Source organism: Nansenia antarctica (genome assembly GCF_963989245.1).
Source record: "Nansenia antarctica genome assembly, chromosome: 7".
Classification (NCBI taxonomy): domain Eukaryota; kingdom Metazoa; phylum Chordata; class Actinopteri; order Argentiniformes; family Microstomatidae; genus Nansenia; species Nansenia antarctica.
In genome coordinates this window covers 52,544,709-52,570,269 of record NC_137677.1, presented here as the reverse complement: position 1 = coordinate 52,570,269, position 25,561 = coordinate 52,544,709, and the positions used below count along the sequence as shown (strand labels likewise).

The window sequence follows — 25,561 nt, the reverse complement described above, 5'->3', positions numbered from 1 at the left end:
TCTGTGTTCAGGGCCTTGACGGCCCTGTGGTAGAAGCAGTTCTTCAGTCTGTTTGTCTTAGCGGCCGGGGTCCTGTACCTCCTGTTCGAGGGCAGCTTGACAAAGTGTTCGTGCCCAGGGTGGGTCGGGTCCTTGGAGATCTTGGAGGCCCTCCTGAGACAGCGTGTTTCGTACAGCTTCTCCAGAGAGGGGAGGGTGGCGCCGGTGATCCCCTGTGCTGTTCTCACGACTCTCTGTAGATCGTTTCTCTCCGCTGCCGTGCAGCTGTGGTACCAGTTGGAGATGCCGAAGGTGAGGATGCTCTCCACTGCGCCGTGGTAGAAGGCCACCAGCATCTCCTGCTTGCTGTGTTGTTTCTTGAGGCATCTCAGGGTGTATAGCCGCTGTTGTGCCCTCTTGATGGTGCCTTTAGTGTTGTCCTTCCAGGCCAGGTCATCCCGTATGATGTGTCCCAGGAAACGGAGGTTTGAGACCATCTCTACGCTCTCTCCGTCGATGAGCAGGGGCAGGATCTCGGACTTTTTCCTCCTGTAGTCTACGATGAGTTCCTGGGTCTTTGACTTGTTTAGCAGCAGGTTGTTTACCTTGCACAGCTTGCTCAATTGCTCTACCTCATCCCTGTACGCCGCCTCGTCCCCCCCCGAGATACATCCCACCACGGTGGTGTCGTCTGCAAACTTTACGATGTAGTTGCTGGGGTGGATGGGGGTGAAGTCGTGGGTGTAGAGGTTGTAGAGGATGGGGCTTAGCACGCAGCCCTGGGGTGACCCAGTGCTGAGGCTGAGGGCTGTGGAGGTGTGGGGGCCCACCCGCACCCTCTGGGGGCGGTTGGTCAGGAAGTCCTTGATCCACGCACATATAGAGTGTGATAGACCCAGGTCTAGTAGTTTGGTCACTAGCCTGTCTGGAAGGATGGTGTTAAAGGCGGAGCTGAAGTCCACGAAGAGCAGTCTCGCGTAGCTGTTTCCCCTCTCCAGGTGGGATAGAGTGGCGTGGAGAGTCGTCGCTATGGCGTCCTCTGTGGACCTGTGGGCTCTGTAGGCGAACTGGTATGGATCCAGGTTGGGCGGGAGGCGTGTGAGTATGTGGGCCCGGACTAGTTTCTCGAAGCACTTCATGATGATTGGTGTGAGTGCCACCGGGCGGTAGTCGTTTAGGCAGCTCACCGTGCTGGGGGCCAACGTGGGCCAACGATCCGTATCTGATGCACCAGAGTAGCGTCTGTGATGATGAGTGTGTGTTTAGAGAGTGTGAAGTCATCCTTCTCTGAGGAGGCCTTTCCTGACATCATTGGGGGCGCTAGTGTCCAGACCCAGGCTAGTGTCCAGACCCAGGCTAGTGTCCAGACCCAGGCTAGTGTCCAGACCCATGCTAGTCCAGACCCATGCTAGTCCAGACCCATGCTAGTGTCCAGACCCAGGCTAGTGTCCAGACCCATGCTAGTGTCCAGACCCATGCTAGTGTCCAGACCCATGCTAGTGTCCAGACCCAGGCTAGTGTCCAGACCCAGGCTAGTGTCCAGACCCATGCTAGTGTCCAGACCCAGGCTAGTGTCCAGACCCAGGCTAGTGTCCAGACCCATGCTAGTGTCCAGACCCATGCTAGTGTCCAGACCCATGCTAGTGTCCAGACCCAGGCTAGTGTCCAGACCCATGCTAGTGTCCAGACCCAGGCTAGTGTCCAGACCCATGCCTCTGCCTCTTACCTCCCCTGGACATCAACAATTGGAATCGCTCACAAATGTGACAGCAGCTGATGAAATCGGGAACGAGTCGCCAACTAACGGACCGTTCCGACTTTTATTCAGAAAAATTAAATACATTTCAGCGTCACTTTTTTTAGAATAAAAGTCTGAACATTTTGATTTGTTTGGCGACTTGTTCCCGGTTTCACCAGCTGCTGTCACAAATGTCAATGCTCTTACAGTTGTTATGTGAGTAGACTCTAGCAAATGACAAAGTTAACCAATCCTACGGGGGTTGTTAGGGGTTGAGTTCAAGTCCTTTGCTAGCCCACACCCTGCTCTCTCATGGAGGGGTGGTTTGACACACAGGGATGCAGTGTTGTATTAACCTCCGAATGCCCTCTCTCCTCAGCCGGCCCCTGTCTGTCAAGAGTGTGATAGGAGGCAGCATGACAAGGAGTAAGAGAACCGTTTTTTTTCCCCTCAATGTGAAATGTCATTCGATATGCATTAATTCCATGTCACCGTTTTCTAATGTATGTGCTATTTCGGAGGTGTTGACATTTGAGCCCCTCGTCCCAGGTAAGATGGTGAGCTCTCGGGTGTCGTCGAATCCCGGCGGCTCCCTCCAGCGCTCCCGCAGCGACATCGACGTGAACGCCGCGGCAAGCGCCAAGTCCCGCCTCTCCACCGTGCCCTCCGCAGCTCCGTTCAGCTCCGCCGCAGCCCTGCCCCCAGGGTCCTACGCCTCTCTAGGTAAACCTCCACCTCAACACCCCTCACTGCCCACGCTCTACGGCCAGGGTCCCTTACAACACCCACCACTCCCTCCTACTCCCCTCCTAAGGGGCTGTACTATCTGTAGCTATATTGGGCCCAAGCCCAGCCCCACCATGTCAAGCCAGCACTTTGTTATAATGTTGTGACCACAGGAATCCCAATTCTAGAAAAGTCATCTCTCAAACTTTTAATTAGGAAGATTTTGAAAAAGGTATGAAAATCACTGGCTTTTATGGCCAAAACGGGGATATAATAAATCTAATGGCTGCTGTAGACATCATTAAGTTGTGCTGTGAAGAGGAACAGATAAAAGGCCACGTGTTCAGTTTCCCTCGTAAACTGCCTGATAATTATAATTTTTAATTTTTGGACTAACGTTGAAGTCCATAAATAACCACTGATGACAAACTTTCCACTCACTCTCATCACTGTGCAATTGGGTACTCTCTTTGAACCTCTCAAGGAAGACGAGAACCAATGCCTTCCTCGGTTCTTGTCCAAAGCGTCCCTGTGGATCTAATGGTCATGACTAATAAGCCCTCTTCCTCCCACACACTCACTCTCCTGCCTAACTGGTACTAACGTCTTCCTCTATACCTCTCCTCCCACTCGCCGCCCCCTCTGCCTTTGTAAATGCCTAAAGACGGCACGCCCGGTAAAACTGATGGTAAGATGTGTGTGTGTGTGTGTGTGTGTGTGTGTGTGTGTGTGTGTGTTTGTATGTGCGTGCGTGCGCGTGTGTGAGCGCGTGTGTGAGCGCGCGTGTGTGTGTGTGCGTGTGTGTCTGTGTGTTCTGCGTCTGTCGGGGGCTCTTAACGGCTGCCCCCCCTCCCGCCCTCTCCCTCCCCTCCTGACTCTTGTCTGTCCTTGCCCCCCCTTTTACGTTTACACTCCAACGTACCCGGTGGTCATCTGTAGAACTGCATGGACTGTCTGCATGGTCTTCTGTACCTTCTCCCTAACAACTAGTGTCCCCTGTAACTCAAACCATCATTTGATGCACCTCAAGATCAGGTCTATAATGTCATATTCGTTTCAAATAATTGCTTTTCTTTTGCAAGAAAGGGTTATCAATGACCTTATGGTGTTCATCATTTAGGCCCGAATCATAACTTGAGATCTGTGTGCCTAACTCTTTCCTTCACACAAATCAAGCATTGAGATCAGTTAGAGATTAGCTCAAGCCGTTTGACTTATGGGCGCGGATCTCAAGTTAGAGTTAGGGCACTTAGAGAGCATGGGAATCAGAGTGGACCCACTGTCTACGACTTGGGACTACCTGTAGAGATTTCCATCTCAGTCACCATCCCCCTTCTGGATGTCTGCGTCTCTTTATGTCTGTAGTAAACCCTGTCTTTCTGAATAGGTGACATTTGCTGGTGAAATGGGTAACAAGCCGGCAGCCGATTTAATGTTCAGACATTTATTTAGAAAAATATCAGCGTAAATACCTTTCAGCGTTGTTGAAAATCAACGACACACTCGCTAGTCAACTAACACTAACTAATAACGCTTGTTTTGTGAGCCTGCTAACAATGTAAAGTAGCGTTATAGTTAACTAGGTAGCAGTGGGGATTACTCACCGAATACATTGCATTGCAATATATTGTCTTAACTAGCCCAGTGTGTGTCGTGGATTTTGGACAACGTTGAAATGTATGTCCGGTTTTCTGAACATTTTGCTTGGTTGCCGACTTGTTCCCCCCTTTCACCAGCCGCTGTCACATTATGTTTAACCTATTGGGCATTGCAACTACCTGACGGCTCTTTATCAGCACGCCGTTATATTGGTTGATTACGACAGTGATTAGATGCCTATTTTGTTACCACAGAACAGGAGGACTCTGTGTGTGAAGGTGACTGTTCCATAGAGTGAGACTTGCCTCAGTTGTTGGTGAGTGGTCTGAATGAGGGGTCAGAGGTCACTTTACTGCTCCTCCTCATGGTGATCTATGTACATCTTATTCCCCATGTGTACATCACTCCCTCGGTACTGTTATCTCCTGTTATCATTATCTTGATTTCAGAGTGAAACACGTTATAGACTTTGTTTTCTAAGGGCTATTTCATATTCTATTGTGAAGTGTATGTACATACAGCGTTACATTCTTCCACTGGCGCTGGCCGGTCAATCATCCTCCAATGGAATGAAGGTCACAGGATTGTACGTGCCCATGTTGTATCACATAGCTTTTGAAGACAGACTGTGGTAAGACCCATTATTGACCACCGTGCTGGACACAAGCCTGGACGCCGCAGTCTCAAATTAGAGACTTCTGATGAAAAAGATGAGCTTTTTGGGGGATTACACTCCAACATGAGCAGCGGACAACATCAAAATGGCCCCAATTCCTTTTTTTTTTTACCAGTCTCAGTCTTAGCTGGCATTTCAGGAACATGACTTGGTCGCATCTCATCAAGTATGAGAGTGGCAATTCAATCAAATGTTAATGAATGTGTAAGACGCACTTGGAGGCATACTCCGATCGGCTAGTCGTGTTAGTTCATGATGTTGTGTCAGTCAGGCAAACATTTTCAGATCCCACTGCATGTTAGACGGAGCCCCTGAATGATTGATGTTTGTGAGAATGCGGCGATGTTCAGTGTGTCTGTCTCTCCCTGTGTTTTTCAGGAGATTCTCTCCGCTCACCGTCAAGGTTATCCACTGTCTTTAAATATGACATGTTCTTCAGTGTCTGGTGTTGTGGTGAACAGTGACACACAGCTGGGTGTACTGTGCAGTGGCCTCATCTCACTCTCTCTGTGGGTCCGTCTCTCTCCGTGTGTTGTGACGTCCAGGCCGTGTGCGTACCAGGAGGCAGAGCTCTGGGAGCAACGTGGGGGCCAGCCCGGTCACGGTCACAGACAGCAGGGGGCGCAGCCGAGCAAAAGTGGTTTCCCAGTCCCAGCGTAAGTACTCAGACAGACACCCCCCTCACACACACACACACACACACACACACACACACACAGAGTCTGAGCACAGAGGATCCTGTCATTCCCACTTTTTCACTCTCATTCACACCCTCAGTATGGCCTGCTTGTTGTGAGGTCATACTAGGTGCTCCCGAATTGATCTCGTCTGCGTGATGTCTTTCATAACACATAACACAATGTCCTGAAGCAACTGGAGTCACTTTTAGTGCACCCTCTTACAGGGTGTGGGTGTGTGTGTGTGTGTGGGTGTGTGTGGGTGTGGGTGTGGGTGTGGGTGGGTGTGTGTGTGGAGTGTTTTATTTCCTCTATCTGTGTCGAGGAGAGAGGCGTCAATGGTTATGCACGAGTAACATGCACAGACAGTTAACATCTGGCCTGGTGCATGCTGGGTAAACACTTCTGTCACATTGACCGGTTTATTTTCACCTGTCCCCGCGGCTCGCTTCCATAACCCAGGATCCAGATCAGCTAACCCCACTGCCGGTGGTAAGGCCCCGACTTCATCCAATCAGAGCCAAGCCTCCTCAGTCCCTCGTCCCACCCCTTCCTCTGCAGAACTCTGCAGACCTCTGCAGTCCGCATGTCAAGTCATCTTTTTAGTTTCAAGCCTCATTTCATACCAGCATGCTCCAATCCCCAACTACAAGTGCCTGTATTATTATTGTCATTATATTTTTCACAGTCCGGAAAACAGTTTGGATTCCACCTCAACATTGCCTTATCGTGCTGTTTTTGTGTCAGTTGTTACATGTATAGTGTCAGTGTCAGTTGTTGTCTATATAGGTTGTCTGAACTTCATACGTCTTTGTTGTTGATGCCAATGTTGTTGTTGTTGTTGTTGTTGTTGTTGTTGTTGTTGTTGTGCTCTGGTATGTTCTCCCACAGCCCAGTTAGAACCTGGATGAAACCCACCTTGTCTGTTTGTCTGTCTGTATCTATCTGTTTGTCCCTATCCCATCAAAGCTGAAATCCCATGTCTGTGATAACCTTGTGAATCTGCAGCACCTCTGGTACAATAGGATGGAGAATGCCATCACTAAGGCACTTACCATGACAGTGGCACCCTATATACTGTATTCAGACTTAACTATACTATATAAAACCACTGCTATTGAAGCAACATAGTGAATCAAATATAAAGCCAGTGCAATGTTCCCTAAAAAAGAGGAATATGGAATTCAGCTTTGAGTCGTGACAGAAACCTCCCTGCATGCCAAGGAGCGTTGCGTTGCTGTGACCCGTCTATAAGGGGGCGCAGTGGGTCCTGTCTGTCCCTGTCCTGTCGGAGTCCTCTGACCGCGGGCCTTGTGTGTCCCTCCTACAGCCGGCAGCCGCTCCAACTCCCCGGGGAAGCTGCTGGGTCACAGCTACGGCAGGGTCCACAGAACCACGCTCTCGGCCACCACCACCCCCGTGGACAAGAGGATGAGGGTCCCCCGGAGCCAAGGCTGCAGCCGCGAGACCAGTCCCAGCAGGCTGGGTGTAGGTAAGGCCATAGGTGTGGGCCAGAACTGGACCCAGACTGCACACACATGTCAGATACACACTGTACAATACACACAATATCACCCATACACACACATGCTTACAACATACAGCGCACATGCTGATGAATAACATACCTCACACTTGCATGTGTCAAAAACACATTGATATCTGCGCAACACAGTGACGGCTCACTCACTATCTTCATCAAGTGCCGTACAGATAATCTCATACTACATTCAAACACAAACACACTGGCACATTACCTTGGTGTTCCGGGTTTGAAATATAACACAAACTTACTAAAGACTTGTAAGCAAGGACCAGTGGCGTGCGTCATTGTCATTGATGTGGTACCATATAAGTCTGGAATGGGTCACACTAGAATCCTAGATGAAGGTCTTGTTAATAGACAGGGCCTCTGTAAAGGATGAAGAATGACCATAGTCCGTCCTTTATTTGTAGAATCCCTCAGGGTAAGTAGCATCCTCCCATGTAAACCTCCATGTTCGTGGAGGGATTTCCCGTCTGTTAGCATCACGTCGTCCAGGCTGAACACATCAACGGGGTGCTTCCACTTTCAGGGAAAAGATGAGTCCATGGATGAGCTTTGTGTCCGTCTGAGTCACTACCCCCTCCCCTCAGTCGTATGACTGTGATTGATTGGCCCGCCTAGTTCATCGTTGTCAGGGCTGACCAACCAGCTCCTTCCATCTTGGCTTCTTATCAGTGTCTGTCTGACTCTATGCTGAGGTCACCCTGTCTGTCTGTCTGTCTGTCTGTCTGTCGGTCTGTCGGTCTGTCTGTCTTGTCAGTCTGTGATGAAAGATGGCATCATCTTTCTGTTTTGGAGGGCTGCCTTTTTATACCTGTCCATGGAAGAAATTCAACATGAAATCAGAATTCACTTAATTGTGACAGTTTGATATTGCGCAGTTTGTTCATTGTTCGTGACAATGAAACCGATTTTGATTCAAAGTCTTGTATTAAAAAATGTCTTTGAGTTTACGTTTTATTTTGTTTTCAGACAATGTTTTGTTTATATTTTTGTTTTAACGCGTGATCACTAATAAGACGGTAACCATGATTTAGTGTTTAATTTATTTTGGTGGGTTGACTTTTTACCCTCTTTTAGTTTCTTAAATAATCTACTTTTGTTCATTTGTGTGTGTATATACTGTATATACTGTATGTCTGTTATTACAAATGGTCGAACTGGTAATCTCTTCACAGGCAATCTAATCCTTCTCATGAAATAACACAGCCATGTAAACACTGACTGCTTTGAATGTCTAATAATCTCACCTACACTGGACTACCACCAGCCTCTATCCCCTGACCCCCCGAGTCCAGACCTGATCCTCACCTCTACTCTGCCCTCCTCTCACCCAGCCCAGGCCTCACTAACACCTAACCTGTGTTCTGACCTGACAGCCAGGCTGTGTGGTAAAGCTGTTCTTCCTGCTGCTCTTCCCTACCGCACGCTAGCCCGGAGCCGTATCCCCCGCCCCAGCATGAGTCAGGGGTGCAGCCGCGACACCAGTCGTGAGAGCAGCCGCGACACCAGCCCCGCTCGGGGCTTCACTCCTCTGGGTGAGTACCAGTACCAGAACAGACAGGAGGCCTGTAGGCGAGCCCAGCCCCCCAACCTGCTTGTACACCTCAGGACCTCCAGGAGATCACCCCGTACCTCCCGCCACTGGGGATCAACCCTCCTCCTTTCCTCTCCTCTTCTCTGCATGCTCTTAACCCTGTCTAGGTTCCACTGTAAACTCTGCACTGTCCGTCTCACGTTTTGGGAATGCTCTACTTTTTGTAATGCAACTGTCCATAAGTTTCGTTTTTTTTCTTTCTTTCTTTGTGTATGAAATAGTTCAAATGTTAGCATTTTTATGCTAAGTGATCTCTGGATTGAATGTACTTTCTATCAACGAGACTAATGTTTGTGCCTTTTGCCTGTGTGAATTAAAGAATGTAGTCGGAACAGAATTTGGGACGTCTTATATTAGATCTTAACCAAATGGCAGAGGAAAAAAGGCAGCGACAGTGTGTGGGTCATCACATTCAGTGTCCATAACTGATGCATCTTCCGCTTCTCAATGTTGACTGTAATCCTGTGGCATCACAGCAAAGTGATATGTGGTCACTGCTTTGTCATGGGAGACAAACATGGTGGCATGTGTGATAGGGGATGCATGTGGGATTACCTCCCTATCCTTCGTATAGATGTGGTTGGTTGGTTGGTCATAGTCGATGAAATGCAGCCACTGAGTCTGCTCCCAAGGACAGCACCTGTCACCTTTCACTAACCCCCCTCCCCCCATCCCCCGGTGTCACTCCTGTGCCCTGCAGCTTCCCGACGTCACTCCCGCTCTACCAGTGCTCTGTCCACGTCCGACCCCGCGGGCCAGTCAGGTGAACTGCATGCAACCCCCTCGTAGCGAGTACGCCAGCATGTATCCACAGTGCAGTATTGTGAGGAGCCCCCTCGGGGGCGACAGAGAGCAAAATCTCCCATTCTTCATGATGCAATCCACTGTGTTTTAGCAAAATACAGTACAGGACGATAGCATTATAGGGAATTAACAATAGATAGATTCTCCATATCAGAAAGTAGGGCTACATTTACAATAGCATGTGAAGGGGGAAGTTTTGTACTCATTTCTTCAATAGGCTAGGTGCACGATCTCCACTACTTCCTGAAAGGCACCTTGCATGAACATATCCTGTCTCATCTATTGGTTTAATTGATTAATCAGCTGTGCGATAAACTGTTGGAACACACAGTGCACAGCTGATTAATCAATTAAACCAATAGAGTGAGACAGGATGTGTTCATGCAAGGTGCCTTTCAGGAAGTAGTGGAGATCGTGCACCTAGCCTATTAAGTTTTCATGCAAAAGCTTTGTGGAGGTAATGTGTTGTCATATGCGTATCATTTGGCTGTGAGATGTGCTGCTATTGGTATGGTTTGGTTATTTGATGTCATATTTCATTTCATCTCAGTGCTGCTCCTGTTGTTGCTTTCTGTTATTAAGCCTCTGCTTTATTTGCTAACCGTGTTTAATTTGACAGATGGTTCTGTCAGTAGCTTCAATAGATTTGCGTTTTCTGATGAAGATTCTGTTTTCCATTGAATGACCTTGTCATAGTGTCATACTATCATAGTGTCATACTGTCATACTGTCTGTCATAGTGTCATACTGTCATAGTGTCATACTGTCATAGTGCCGTGGTCATCTGCTTCTACTCTGTTTCCTTATTTTATTTGAACGATATTTGGTTGCCTCACACTGCCATAAAGCCTGTTTCCATCTGCATATGAGTTAAGCTGTATGGTTAGCCGCTGTTGGTGAATCATTTGTGCATTCTATGATGTAGGCTATTGTATTGTATTTGTACAATATTGTCTTTCAGAGTCTCAGCATCTTTTTTCTTCGTTCTTCACCAGGTGTTTCAAATGATTTAATTTATCGTTCTCTGATGATTTCTTTTGGTGGTTGGGGCCTTTTCATCTTTTAGAGCTCTTTTTTCACACATCAGTAAAACTCCAAGCTTTTGGTGATTTTACGTTGCTCTTATTTTTCTCTTTCTTACAATGTGTTTGTGTAATGATCATAAATGCATATGGGCTCAGTATGGCTCAAGCACTCATCTCACTGCATTAAGAATTGCTGGCATATTACAGCAATAATAATTTCCCCATAATCGTCACCATTGTCATTTTGCCCTGTATCTTGGCTGGAACATGAAGTCATTGATTGGGCTTTTTCTTTGAGGTAAGTTCCTGTAACCCTGTGTGCTCTCTCCCCTGACCCTTACTCACCCTCTTCTCTCCCTTTCCTCCTCCCCAGACCGGTATGGACTGATCCACCAGGCCAGAATCTCTGCCTCTGTCAATGCCATGAGGGTCCTCAATACTGGGACTGAGGTTGAGGCAGCTGTCGCAGATGCTCTGGTAAGTCACCAATGAATCCCACAGCTGCCAGTTCTCAATACACAGGTTAGTTCCTCATTACATGTCAGTTAATGGATGAGGGATTACATGTCTGCATCCTCACTGTGGGGCGATGTGGGGGGGGGGGGCTTTCTATGTCAGAAAATAAAACACTGAGTGTAGTCAAATATAAATTACATAAAACCATTGCTAATAAGTAGTTGTGTGTGGTAAAAGCAGAGGCTATCGGGAAAATGTTCAGGAACAATGACTCATACGTATGTAGAATGTTTAACTACAATCGTTTTGTTGTATGGATTTGAAGATGTCTTACCCAACAAGCACTGTAAAAACATTTCTGGACACCCTTTAAAATATCACTCTTTCCTCTTTCCTTCTTGGTTATCTTTAACCAATTCAGCTATTAGGAGACGCCAGGAATAAGGTAGTTGTTCAATTTGCATACTGTTCGTAAATTCATTATTTTCACTAATCAAAAAAGATCATTTTTGATCAATGAATGTTTCTGTCAGGTTTAAATCATTGACTTGCAGTTTCCAACTCTACCAAAACATTTCTCGTTCTTCATTTTTGTCCTAATTGCATCCCATCATCATTGTTTAACTTCTTCTATAATAAATGTGTCAATTATTTTTTCTATGTTACGAAACATGGTCCATTGCATTATTCTCGCATCATTCTGTTTAACAACTCATGGTTTGTCCATATGAAGTTGAAATTAGTAGTTGCATCCAAGACCAAATGAGAAGGAATCTATCATATCAATGGAACAAACAGCATGGCTACCTAATTGCAAATGGCATCCTTATAGGAATTCTGCATGGTAGCCCATCGAATCCTACTCCATGGAGTTTCAGAGCCCAAACCTTTTCCTCTTGACTTCTACCCTCTCCCACTTACATCCCATTACACCTGAATTGTCCATTCAACGTTTCCACTTCTCCTCTCCACAGCGTAAGCCTATGAGGCGGAGGTATGAGTCTCCAGGGATCTACTCTGACGATGACGGCGCCAACAGTGATGCGTCCAGCGCCTGCTCAGAACGTTCGTACGGCTCGCGGAACGGAAGCATCCCTCACTACCTGAGACAGACGGAGGACGTGGCAGAGGTCCTGAACCACTGCGCCAGCTCCAATTGGTCTGAGAGAAAGGAGGGGCTGCTGGGACTGCAGAACCTTCTCAAGAGCCAAAGGATACTCAGGTGTGTATACTGGGATGGCAGCTGGACTTTCAGGACTTTTTGGAGGGTGTTGGACCAACGTAGGTTCTGTGTTTGTGGTGGTTGTACTGGCTGCTGGCAGGATTTGAAATACTAGGCATATTCTTTATCATTTATTCTGTGTCATGAAGGTCATTTTCTGTCATGAAGGTCATTACGTAGCTCTCGTAATTGAGGGAGTAAAGCTGATTAATGAGCAGGTGTAAAACTGTCATATGGTACATTGGAAGATGAGTCTCAGAAGAAGCTGTAGCTAGATGAGTCTCTCTGAGTTCCCCTGAGAGGTCAGCGAATGTTCTCTCTGTAATCAAGGTGCTCTTGATGAAACCTCCCTGACGTCTAATGGCTGCCGATGAATGTGTTTGTCTGTTGCAGCCGAGTGGAGCTGAAGAGACTGTGTGAGATATTCACCAGGATGTTTGCAGATCCACACAGCAAGGTATCAGGCAGGAAGGGCTTATCTGCATTGTCTGATAGAACACTTCCAAAGACTGAACATGAATTGAGTCATTAAAATTGCATGTTTTCATTGCATTCATGATTTGTTTGAACATGGTGTGAACTGTGTTTGTGTTACTAATGGAGTGTCTTTTGTTGCATGGTCTGCTTTTGGTGTGGATTTTTTACAACAGAGAGTAAGTTTGTGTTTTTCATTCCCTCAATTTAGAATTGTATACAGCTTGCCTAGGAGACAAAACATTAGCAGAATTTGAATTCCATTTTTTTTACATGAAATGATGATGAAAATGACACTGTGAATATGGAGGAAAGGTTTTCCCCCATAATAAGCCATGGTGTAAGTATTGCATGTGTAACACGGTGTAATGGATGTTAGAGCTGTATATGTGTGGCCTCAGGTGTTCAGCATGTTCCTGGAGACGCTGGTGGACTTCATCCTGGTGCACAGAGAGGACCTGCAGGACTGGCTGTTTGTGCTGCTCACCCAGCTGCTGAAGAAGATGGGAGCTGACCTGCTGGGCTCTGTACAGGCCAAGGTCCAGAAGGCTCTGGACATCACCAGGTCTGAACTTCTCTGACTCCTCCAGTAACATCTCTGAGTGAGGTCAACAAGTGACCATAGAATATTATTAATGATATGTCTATGGTGTAGACCACCACTTCATGATTCATTAATTGTCCTGTTTCATTCTGTCTTCTTCTCAGGGAGTCTTTCCCATTCGATCAGCAATTTAACATCTTGATGAGGTTCATCGTTGACCAGACACAGACTCCCAATCTCAAGGTAATAGTCTGCAGATTTCCATTTTATGGATTGGAGATTATTTGTGTGGATATTGGAGATTATTCTCTGTTTTTGGCAGTGGCTCTGGGTCTCTACCAGCTCAGTGGCCTTGTGGTTAGAGTGTCTGCCCTGAGATTGGGAGGTCATGAGTTCGATCCCCGGCCATGTCATACCAAAGACTATAAAAATAGTACCCGATGCCTCCCTGCTTGGTACTCAGCATTAAGGGTTGGATTGGGGGTAAGACCCTGGGACATACCAGCGTCATGTCCAGGGGTTGTACTTGTACATTAAGCCGCCTCACGCTACGGAAACAGGAGATAGGCTCCAGCTGCCTAAGGGCCATTAGGCTCGAGAGTCGTCGGTTCTCAAGGCTTACTTACTGGATCTATTCAATTCAAATCAAGGCATTGATCAGATGGTACAACAACCGACTCTAACTATGTAGCTAAACACTTTTTCCTGTAGGTGAAGGTGGCCATCCTGAAGTACATTGAGTCCCTGGCACGGCAGATGGACCCTACAGACTTTGTCAACTCCAGTGAAACACGGCTGGCTGTATCTCGCATTATCACTTGGACCACAGAGCCCAAAAGCTCAGATGTCAGAAAGGTATGTAGCTATGTCCCGCTTATATGTTATGCTCAATAATATGTCATCTAGGTGCTGTAGTCCCTATGATGTAATCTACTTCAATAACATGCACTAGGAGGAATGCGCGTACTGCGGAGCTAATACTATACAGGCTGGGTTACATACTGAAAGTAAAATGAAGTGAAATATGAACTGGATTCATGTTTTTTTCAAAGAAATTCAAGTAGTTTTAAAAGCTAGTTATTTTGTGTCCACCCTAGATCCAACTGTTGTGTTTCTTATTTAAAATACTCTGGATATGGTGTGTATCTGTGTGGAAGTTATAAACTGTGATACCATGGATTCCTCTGAAGCTCCAGGATTGACCTTGGCTCAACAGTCCATTATCTCCCCAGCTGATTGCGTCATATGTTCTCTTCTCTGTTGGGTTCTGTTTGATTTTCCATTGCTGCGTCCAAATTGAGTCCTCCACCTACTTTTAATCTAGGGCATGCCTCGCGCTGCCAAGTTTTCCCAAAAGCGGCAAGTAAACGCAGCCTTTGAGGGGAGGGGAGGGGTGGGGCAAGCATTGAAATCTCCATCCTACGGCTGTTTTCATTTGTAAAAACTATAATTCCCATGATTCTGCCCCAGACCCTTCATAACTGGGTGAGTGAGGAGCTCTCAGGCAGGTCCAGTACTGCAGCCTTGTTGCCAGGGGAGGGCAACACGGAAGAGAGGTGTAAGCAGGTAGTGCCATATCCACGCCCCAATCACCCGCCAGCACGCACCGCCCGCCCGTCCGCCGATACCTAACCACCTCCAGAGTGTGAACCCTCAACGTGTGACCTTTCTCCATCACTTTTATGCTCTATAGCCCTGTCGCTCTAACCTACAGTAGCTATGCCTTGCGGATTGATTGCGGAGAAATGGATTGAAATATTGCAGCTGTTATAGGCCACAGAATATAAAACAGTGTTTATGTTGTTAGGCGTGAATGGATTGTTGCTTTGTGTGAATTGAGTTATCAACCGAAGTTCTTTCTGATTTGAAAACCTGAATGCTGTTTTTCTTTCTCTCTGTGCCTAACCCATTTTTGTCTGTTTTGATCCACTTTAACAACCTCTTATCCATTAGCATGTTGTTGACATTTTAGTTGTGTGTAATGACGTGTGCTGGTTAACATTGTAGCTTGTTAAGAAAATGCCTGTTCTTGTAACTGACAGTCTGACCAGCTAGATGTAGTTTTTCTGACTGTTTCTCTCCATCCTGTCCTGTTGTAAATCAGCATTGAACACATGAACATCGGTGTAGTGGTGACATCCCCAAATGTACCCTGGCCATCACATCGGGTTATATTTAACACGTTATACACCCCTGTCCTGCTCTTTGCCCTCCAGGCTGCTCAGGTAGTCCTGATCTCTCTGTTTGAGCTCAACACCCCTGAGTTCACCATGCTGCTGGGGGCCCTACCCAAGACATTCCAGGACGGAGCCACCAAGCTGCTACACAACCATCTGAAGAACTCCAGCAACATCAGCAGTGTGGTAAATGATGTTCCTTTGGAACCTATTGATTGGTGGCAAAACCTTCTCAGCTATGTCAGTAACCCAATGGTTTCATGCCATTTTGCCACACTTGTTAGGAGAGGATGATTGTTGATATTGTCGGGTAGTTAAAGTATGTTCTTCTAGTTCGAATGATTCACGAACTGTGATGTATCTGGTTCTATTTCACAGGGTTCTCCAAGCAATACCATTGGTCGGACACCACCCCGCCACCCCCCCAGCCGGACCAGTCCCCTGACCTCACCGACCAACTGCTCCCATGGAGGGCTGTCGCCTAGGTAACCTCACCCCTCCTGCATCTCCAGCACCAGTGTGCCTCTTGCTGTAGCATGGCCAAACCTTAAACTCTAACTGATGAATACAGTACTGGGGTAGCGGTTGTGTGATGTGAACTCCTGCTGAGTCGTGGTGTGTTAAACCCTCTATCTCCAAGCAGAAACCCAGAAACACAAAGAGGATCTAGTTCAGTGTTCAACGTGGTCCTTTTTACATTCATTGTCTATGAATCCATTTCAGCTTTTCTCTTATTCAAAAAAACATGACTGGGGAAATTATAATTGGTATTTAAAAGTTCATTGGATTTTGAAGTTGGACTCTAAACCGTATTCATTGCCCCTCGGCGATCCATCTTTGTGTACATGGGTTTCTGGAGCATTCTAATACCCTTCTCTTATTAGCACACGCCTCTAACCTCAACGCTCCGACTATAGTTTCTCTTTTCTCTTTTCTCCCTCTTCTGCACACCTCTCTTCTTCTTTCTCTCTTTGTTCCTTCTCTGTGTGTGGTCCCATGTGGTGTTGTCCCCACTTTGCCCCGTTCTCTCCCTCTTTCTGTCCGTCCGTCCGTCCTTTCCTCCTGGCCGTGCTGTGACCACAGTCGGTTATGGGGTTGGAGTGTCGATGGGCTGTCAAAGCACCCCCCTCCCCCTCCTCCTCCTCCGCCTCACTCCATCCCCGCCGCCCCCTCCCTCAGGGTTCTCCGCCGCGCTTACTCACCCAGGTAAAACACCCAACCAGGGAGCTCAGGGCCTGAGGAGGGGGCGGGGCTACATGACAAGCTTTGAGGAAGTGACACATCGCCCTTCCCCTCCCAGTCGCTCTCGACCAATAGGGAATCATTGCTTCATCTGAAGAGAGAGCATCTTTTGTTTGTCTCATGGTGCATTATAACACGCTGGATGTATATCTCTCCATTCTTCTTACTATTCCCCTAATGAAGTTACAATTATGTTTAAGAACTGAGTCAAGAATACCTGGTTTTCGTGTGAAGATCCTATCTGCTTGGATAGCAGAAGCAATGACTTCCCTTCCCTTCCCTTCACATGGTGCAAGTCTAAAACAACCTGTGTGTGTGTGTGTGTGTGTGTGTGTGTGTGTGTGTGTGTGTGTGTGTGTGTCTGCGCTGTCTCGTTAGCCTTGTGTATAAAGCCTCTCTCCTGGTCTTGTCCTGTTTGCAGTATGTTGGAGTACGACACAGAGAACATGAACTCAGACGAGATCTACAGCTCCCTCCGGGGCGTCACAGAGGCCATCCAGAGCTTCAGCTACCGCAGTCAGGAGGACCTCAACGAGCCAATCAGACGGGATGGCAAGAGGGACGATGCTGTGAGTCGACCTCTGCCTTAGGGATGGAACTGACTTCACAGCTCTAGCCAAGGAGGAGATATTGTGAAACAGTTGATTAATTAGGCTCGAAAAGCGTTGCTGCTACGTTGCTATTGTTATTCACGCTGTTGTGTTTGAGTACAGCTGTTTTCTCTCCCTTTTAAGGCTGGAAGGGAAGGTGTGGTGGCTTCCCCGGGTTCTGATGCCCGTCTGGGTCTAGATGTGGTGGAGGGTGGCCGCACTGCCCTGGACAACAAGACCTCCCTGCTCAACACCCCATCTCCACGCTCCTTCTCTGGGCCACGGACCCGGGAGTTTGCCCCCTACGGCTACGGGGACACCATCAGCCCCTACGATAAGAGTGCCCTGAAGGAGGCAGTGTTTGACGATGACGTGGAGCAGTTCCGTGACTGTGAGTCTGCTTGACCTCTGGTTGACCCTCTGGTCACTCCACCTCCACCCGTTGACCACCTCTGTTCCATAGTGGGATGTCATAATGTGTCTCACTCTCAGCGTTTTGGCAACACAAAGAAGGAATAGATCCTGTGTCACGTAGTGTTACGACATTGTTGTGGTCTATATGATAATGAAATTGGTGATGATACGAAGAGATTAGACCAAAAACACTATTTGTACTACAAACAGTTGGTTTGGCTGTGGTGATCAGTCCAAGGCTGTTTGGCAAATGTCTGCTGGCCATTGTTTAGCTACAGACATGTTACTCTGGACATGTTTTCCTTAAGATGTCAACAGCCTCCCTGCTATGCCCCTCACCTCCCCTCTTCCCTCCTCTACAGCCCGTCGCCAGGACTGCGGGGAAAACAAGATGGTGCACCCCAAGATCTTTGGTCCTGGTAAAGCCACATTCTATCATAACTGGTCCCTCGAATACAATTTGTTTGTGTTTCATGATACTGCTGTTGCCTTTTTCATCCATTTCAGTGTCATTCATCTAACTTCTCTATCAATGTCTGAAGCTGTGTTGCTGCTGTTTAACACCAGTGCTGTATGATGCAGTAGATACCAACTAGAAAAGCCTTTCCTCAGTCTGACGTGGGCAGACATGGGGAAAGTTTGATATTGCTCTGGTTAATTTTATTTATATATATATAAACTCCTCAAAAAAAGTTCGGAAACGTTATTCGATTATTCCTCCCCTTTAATAATACCAATTGGTATTGTATTTTATATTGTTGGAAAGCCTGATTAGTCACCTTTACATCGAGGTACAACTTGTAAGGATCATGCATTCGTGGAATGAGCAACACAGCTAAATGTGTGGGTAGCGGCCCAAAAAAACTTGCCAAAATCCCCTGCAATATTCTTCTGTTGGTATTCACTCTCGTTTTGAGTAGCTTGGTGGATTAGATGATTGCACTCTCCCACACTAATAAGAAAAAAACAACACATATTGGCAATTTTTACACTTTATTAATATTGCACTGTCAGGGACCTCAGTAGTGTGTGGAAGATCCATACGCAGTCACAACAGCTTGGGACCCCCTCCTCATGCTGGTCACCAGCCTGGTGGACCTGGTGGCGTCCCATTCCTCAACCAGGATTTGCAAGTCAGCAACATGGTTGCGTTGGTCACTCTGGCACGTACAGCACGCCCAAGCTGATCCCACAAGTGTTCAATTGGGTTGAGGTCTGGACTCACGGCAGGCCATTCCATCCTCTCCACTTCCAAATTCTGGAGGTACTCTGTGATGATCCTGGCTCTGTGGGGGCGAGCGTAGGTCCCAGATTCTGGAGATATGGGATCACGACTGGCTCCAGAATATCATTCTGATATCTCACTGCATTGAGATTGCCTTCAATGATGACAGGTTCTGTTTTGCCTGTGAGAGAGATACCGCCCCACACCATGACACTGCCACCATTGAAAGAATATTACAGGGGATTTTGGCAAAATATTTTGAGCCGCTACCCACACGGTTAGCTGTGTTTTTTTTCTTCTTCTTTTTTTTTCTTCTCTTTTTACTATTTGGGGTCAGGAATGCACTATGCTGTGTGCTTATTCCCTGTAACTCACATACAGTACAAAACATAACGATTAGTTATACAATACATAACTAAACCAAGTGTTCCACCCAGTATTTTATAGTCACCTCTTACAGATGGTAGAGACATATTTACGTCACATCACTCACAGTTTCTCCCTTTGTTCTCTGACAACCAGCCCAGGACCACTCAGATCTGGTGGCGGACCTCCTGAAGGAGCTGTCCAATCACAACGAGCGCATGGAGGAGCGTAAGGGGGCGCTGGTGGAGCTGCTGAAGATCACCCGGGAGGACAGCCTGGCCGTGTGGGACGAGCACTTCAAGACCATCCTCCTCCTCCTGCTGGAGACCCTGGGGGATAAAGACGTACGGCCCCCCTCCGGCCCACCCACATGCTCTCATTGTCCACACACAACATACACAATTCAGGACACAGCCAAAACTCACTTGATTCTAACTTGTTCATGTTTTGTAGTGGTTCCCTAATGCAAGCTCATCCCTATGTTCCCTGTTCTCCGTGTAGCACACTATACGGGCCCTGGCACTGCGGGTGCTGAAGGAGATCCTGAGAAACCAGCCTGCCCGCTTCAAGAACTACGCTGAGCTCACCATCATGAAGACCCTGGAGGCCCACAAAGACTCCCACAAGGAGGTAGCTAAAGAGGCTATCCATGAGCTGTTAAATTAGCACATCTATACTGAATCTACCGAGGCAACTGATTTCATACAGTAGTTGTTTTCTTCTTTTTGTTTTGAGATGGCTCGTCAGAGGAGGTTACTTATTAACATGACTTCATTACAAGCATTTTGCAAAGCCATAGAATTCAGTGGGCTCGATCATGAGGGATATTCCATGTCTCTCTCCAGGTGGTGAGGGCAGCAGAGGAGTCTGCGTCCACCCTGGCAGGCTCTATCCACCCAGAGCAGTGTATCAAGGTACTGTGCCCCATCGTCCAGACAGCTGACTACCCCATCAATCTGGCTGCCATCAAGATGCAGACCAAGGTCATTGAGCGCATCACCAAGGAGTCCCTCCACCAGCTTCTGCCTGACATCATCCCAGGCCTGCTGCAGGTGAGACACTAGCAGGGAACGGCTGACATCACTTCAATACAATAGAACTATTGAAGAATTATTCATCAGAGGGGCAATTCGAAGGACTTTGCTACTACAGGCAACTACAGGCAACAGTAATACCGTACACATGAATGCATCCACACAACACACATACCACACAACATCAACACAACAACAATCGCATCAGCCAAACACAAGTGTAACTAGTAGTAGGAGGTGCAGACAAATGGGTAAATCGTACTGTATTTTGAGTCTGGCAAACCTGTGTTTAAAAACTATAACAGTGTATTAGAAATACCACCTATTGCAACATATTTAAGATCCATGTGGACGAGGGAAAGGGGACTGGGGCATGGGTTTGTATCCACAGAGTCATATTTGGACACTGGGAAATGTTGCCTTATTTGTACCTGGAAATGTTTGCGTGTACTATGACCTTAAGCACACACCTCTGCCACTCCTCCCACGTTCTCATTGACCTGTGTGTCTCAGTGTGTGTGTGTGTGTGTGTGTGTGTGTATGTATGTATGTATGTGTGTGTGTGTGTGTGTGTGTGTGTGTGTGTGTCAGTGGGTGTGTGTGTATGTCTCATTGTGTGTGTGTGTGTGTGTGTGTGTGTGTGTGTGTGTGTGTGTGTGTGTGTGTGTGTGTGTGCTTCTGGCTGCCAGTTACTGATGTATCTGTGTGTGTGTCTGTATGGGTTTCCAGGGCTATGACAACACGGAGAGTAGCGTTCGCAAGGCCAGCGTGTTTTGCCTGGTGGCCATCTACTCTGTGATTGGTGAAGAGCTCAAGCCCCACCTCGCCCAACTCACGGGTAGCAAGGTAACAACAGTCATGTGCTCACAATCTCAAAGTCCACACACACACACACACACACACACACACACACACACACACACTGGCTGTGTCGGAATGCTCATACTGTAACTTTATTAGTAGGAGTTTACAGTAGGCAAGATTAGTAGGTGTTTACAGTAGGCAAGATTAGGAAGTTTTGCAGTTTGCAAAATATACTGAAATCGAGTATGTATAAAATGCCAGGATGTCATACTATATTTGTCTTTCCATGTAGTATGAATTCACTGCACTGAATTCATTAACTACTACTATTCAAATGGTAGATGGTAAATGGACTGACTTATTCCAAAGCGCTTTACAATGGCCTCTCATTCACCCATTCACACACCCATTCACACACCAATGGCGGCAAGCTACCATGCAAGGCGCCGGCCCGCTCACTGGGAGCAATTTGGGGTTCAGTGTCTTGCCCAAGGACACTTCGACATGTGGCCAGTCGGGGCTCGAACCGCCGCCCTGCCAACCGTGCGATCATTAGACGCCGACTCTACCTCCTGTGCCACAGCCGCCCCTATTCAGAAAGTCTTTTTCAAGTGTAGTCCCACAATTCCATAGAGCAGGTAAGAGATGAGAAATGTATCGCTTACTGCCTACATTTTACTAAACAGTAGGCTCCAAATATTATGTAGTATGGTTAGTATGTAGTATGGACTTTTAGTAAACAGGGAGTTTACTAACACACACACACTGACACACACACACGACAGGGGTCGACAGGTCTACATGGTATGGTAGTGGTATAGGGTCATCGTCCCACTAGGGACACGTGTCCCTGCGTTATATAAGGGTACGGATTTGAGTCCTTCCAGATTTGAGTGACAGCAGCGTGTAGGCTAGATTAGGCCGGTTACACATTGACCTCAACTACGTTGAGTAAGCATGGACACGGAGCACTGGGTCATCGCTATGGCTACGCTGCCCTTCACACCTTGTGAGAGCCTGGAAACCCTCGCCCCATTAGAGAGCCGTGCCCAACGTGCAGTCCTGGAGCCAGAGAGCATGTTAGCCGATAACACACACAGACACATTAGCTTAGCAATGGTCCAACGAGGTGTAGAATTTCTCAGAGATGACTTGTAGACTGATTATGACATCAGTTCTTCAAGGAATCCCTTGGCGCCTTGACATTAAGTTTATAACCTTGAGCGGTAGCCGGTAAAGGCCTCTCTTAGAAAGGTTCCACACTCATTGCCACATGGTTCCCTGGTGCTGACCTGGTAACGGTCAGTTGGTGATGGTCAATCCGTCAGCCTCTACCCAAAGATCCCTCAGATCACCCCGTCAACATCACAGCTGTCTGTCCTCTGATTGGCCTGTAAATTGGCCAACAGTGTCGTTTCTACCTCTCAGCTCTCCATTCCCCTCTATGATACAACAATGTGACCTTCTTTTCTTCATCTTGCAGATGAAGTTACTGAATTTGTACATCAAGCGAGCACAGACGACCAACAGCAACAGCAGCAGCTCATCTGACGTGTCTTCACACAGCTAGTGGAGGGGGACCTGGACCCGTACTGTGCATCTGAATCTGAATTTGGGAAATAGTCGTGCCTCTTCCGGACCTCTCTATTCCTGACGCTTCTTTACCGCACTGGACCCCTCTAGGTGACCTTCTGCTCATCGCAACCAGTGCTTCAATTCAGCTCTTCTGCTGTTTGTTGAATAGCTGTGCTGCTTTTCTTTCTCTCTCCAGTGAATGTGTCCCTCAATCCATCATCTGTTCCCCCCGCCCCACCCCCCCTTCTTACAGAATGTTTGAATGTAAAGGTCTGGATATAGGGGGTTAATGCTTTTTGACTTTTCTATAGACTTTGAATGGGAGTCCAGCTTTGTTTTCTTCGGTGTCGTTGGCGTTTTTTTGTTTTTTGTAATCTAATGTTTGTTTCTCTTTGGTAGTTGTGGTATGGTCCAATAACAATGCCCTGAAATTAATTCCACAAAAAAAAAATCTTACAAATGTGCTTGTGTAGATTGGATTGACACAACTTAAAGGGGCGCAGTAGAGTCATTTTTTAATTTTGATTTGTGATTTATAATCATTTGGCTGGCCCAGTGATGATGTAAAACCCTTATGGTTAAGGATGAACTTTTGGCTTTGGGGACAAAGAAAACCAAATATTGCAGCAATTGAAGTACGAGTTGTAATCTCATGTTTTTCTCTAACTAAGTGATAATAGCATTATAAAAACCCTGCTTGAATTAAGTATTAGAGGGTGTAGGGGGGGACTTGAACATTTTAGTTGGTTAATCGTTATGAAGGCTCATTTAAGCCCAGGTCGGCTACTGCTGTCTTTTATTATAAATATTGATTTGCGTGGGGGGAAATGAGTTTGTTTTGATAACTTGTATAGTGAAGGCATTGTTGGAATTAAACTTGCAGTCTAGAGGCAGTCCCCATTACCTGAGGCAACATTGGACAAAAGTGACCTATTTCACTACAAGACTGACAATCTAAAACTGAAGATGTGCAAATTAAGGAGAGATGCAGAGATCCAATTGTATCTGAAGATAAAGCTGTCTTAAGATTCTCACAATCAATAATCAGCATTGAGGTTCATTCCAACCCTCTTCAATTACCATGTTGCTAATAATGTCAGACACTGAATGACCCGTATTTAGACTGAAAACAATCAGTGATGACAACAAACAATGTCATCAGTCAAAACACTAAACAAGTCCAAAGTAACAGACTGTTTTCATTCCGTTTCATAAACACACACCCTTCCACTTCTGTAGCCAATTGATGGCATTTATCCTGTAAATCTATGATGCTGCTGCTTAAAAAGTATATCTTGTCTGAGGAGTAAACCCTACACATGTAAATACCGCAAATGTTCCAAGCTCAGATTTGGAGGGAGATCAGTGAAAGGAGACAGACGTTCAAGACACTAACCAGGCCTTATGTTCATGTTCTACAGTAATGTTTGATCACTTGGATTGTTGAGGAAAGGTATGGATGTACAGAAGCTCACAGCTCTTAAAAATGTGAACTCACATTAATTAAACAGGCTTGCAAACAAATAAGACAATACAGTATTCACCCATGATGCAGATATTAGTTGTTAATAATCACCACTTCTCTTCACCTTCCCCTTCATGTAACTACAGCTTTTGCAATAACAGTACCATGAGCAAAGTATTTTGTACAGTACATAACTTTTGATCACTGCTTAGCAATTTTCATCAAATGAAATAAAAAGGTTGGCTATCTCACTTTTTTGCACGGTAGCAAATAGCTTGCATGTTTTTGGCAGCATCTCCACTGGGTGTTGTTTCCATGGGCCCTGTTTTGGCTGTTGAAGTGCACTTGTAACCTCATCAGTTTGGTCAGTCTTTGATATGACACATTTTTGGGGGAGGGGTGACTGCTTCCATAATACTTATGGAGCTCTGTGAGTTGACCAAAACTTTACTATGTCTGCCTAGACAACTGTGAACACAATATAAAGCTCTCAAGATGCCAGGCAGCCTATTAGCACTGCAGTACAGTACATATTTGGGTGCGTGGCTTTAATAAAAGGGTACGCTATGTGTGCGTGCCTTGGTACTACCTGACATTTCCCCCATTCTTATGAACAGTTTAAAATCCAATTGTTTGCTTTGGTTTTTCAAATGAGGCCACCATCTCTTGCAAGTGAATCTGTTGGTTGTGTAAGGGAGCAGCCAATCGTCAGCTGGTATTGGCTGATGACCAAGAAGATCTACCATTGGTTTACTGTCCAGATAATCTGCTGATACTGTACGTTGTTGGTCACTATAAGAAGGTATTCCCTGCAATGTTCACTATGCATGTGATTATTTCTGTCTTGTTTTGTCATGTAATATTCATATATGTATTTATATTTTTGTTTTATTTTTTGTTTTTCATGACGACTGTACAGAAGGGTTTTGTTAACATCCACCTGTGATAGATTTGCAACAATGTAAATTTGTTTGCTCTAGAAATAAACAAACATGAAAGTTGATTCACTTGTTGTCTTTCAATTAATCCAAGAGTCTATAGTCTCTCTATCTTTCGTTAATCCAATTTGACAGCACTATGTGCAGCATTGGTATGCAATACAATTACTCAGTCTCCCATTCATTTACAAACAGCGTTGAGCTATGAGGTGTGCTGAGTTCTGTCTTGGTGAGACTTTGATGTGCCTCTCTGGTAATTATGTCAATCCTTGCCTTTGCTATGATGGAGGTACTGAAGCATACTGTTAGTGACCATGCGCATACTGTATTATTGATCATCTAGTAATGTCTCTCAGCAACAACAACGCTAAAGGAGCTCTAATTAGTTCCTAAATTTCGTTGTTTGGTACCTGTACTGTAGCAATGACAAATAAAGTCCATTCCATTCCATTATCACAATAAGGATGTAATTATTCGACATGCCACTTTCTTGCAGGTTCATGAATATTGCCACGATTGATACAAATCTCTTCCCTGAGGAAAGACGGACCATTCAAAAGTAGAAGATTATCAATCAATCCATTGAATATTGATTGTAAAATGATTTGACACCTAGGTAGAAGCTTCATGCTGAGGATTTGGGCTACCTTTACCACTGCTGGGAGGTG

At 46.3% G+C, this 25,561-nt stretch overlaps 1 protein-coding gene across 1 annotated transcript in view; it reads left to right on the top strand.

The window, feature by feature from the left end:
• The window catches only part of clasp1a (cytoplasmic linker associated protein 1a), a gene marked incomplete at its 5' end in the record, with an annotated part of 69,927 nt that extends 44,987 nt beyond the window's left edge, over nt 1–24,940 (top strand). The window contains 22 exons of the mRNA XM_080537119.1: nt 2,097–2,143; nt 2,267–2,440; nt 5,264–5,374; nt 5,858–5,884; nt 6,726–6,887; nt 8,375–8,479; nt 10,741–10,844; nt 11,245–11,268; nt 11,798–12,045; nt 12,439–12,502; nt 12,921–13,084; nt 13,228–13,306; nt 13,775–13,918; nt 15,280–15,423; nt 15,619–15,725; nt 16,904–17,051; nt 17,217–17,463; nt 19,234–19,421; nt 19,579–19,707; nt 19,923–20,129; nt 20,841–20,957; nt 22,399–24,940. Of these exons, the coding sequence (XP_080393245.1) occupies nt 2,097–2,143; nt 2,267–2,440; nt 5,264–5,374; nt 5,858–5,884; nt 6,726–6,887; nt 8,375–8,479; nt 10,741–10,844; nt 11,245–11,268; nt 11,798–12,045; nt 12,439–12,502; nt 12,921–13,084; nt 13,228–13,306; nt 13,775–13,918; nt 15,280–15,423; nt 15,619–15,725; nt 16,904–17,051; nt 17,217–17,463; nt 19,234–19,421; nt 19,579–19,707; nt 19,923–20,129; nt 20,841–20,957; nt 22,399–22,485 (2,827 nt within the window). The 3' untranslated portion in view covers nt 22,486–24,940. The remainder of the gene's footprint in view (nt 1–2,096; nt 2,144–2,266; nt 2,441–5,263; nt 5,375–5,857; nt 5,885–6,725; nt 6,888–8,374; nt 8,480–10,740; nt 10,845–11,244; nt 11,269–11,797; nt 12,046–12,438; nt 12,503–12,920; nt 13,085–13,227; nt 13,307–13,774; nt 13,919–15,279; nt 15,424–15,618; nt 15,726–16,903; nt 17,052–17,216; nt 17,464–19,233; nt 19,422–19,578; nt 19,708–19,922; nt 20,130–20,840; nt 20,958–22,398) is intronic.
• Nucleotides 24,941–25,561: the final 621 nt, after the last annotated feature.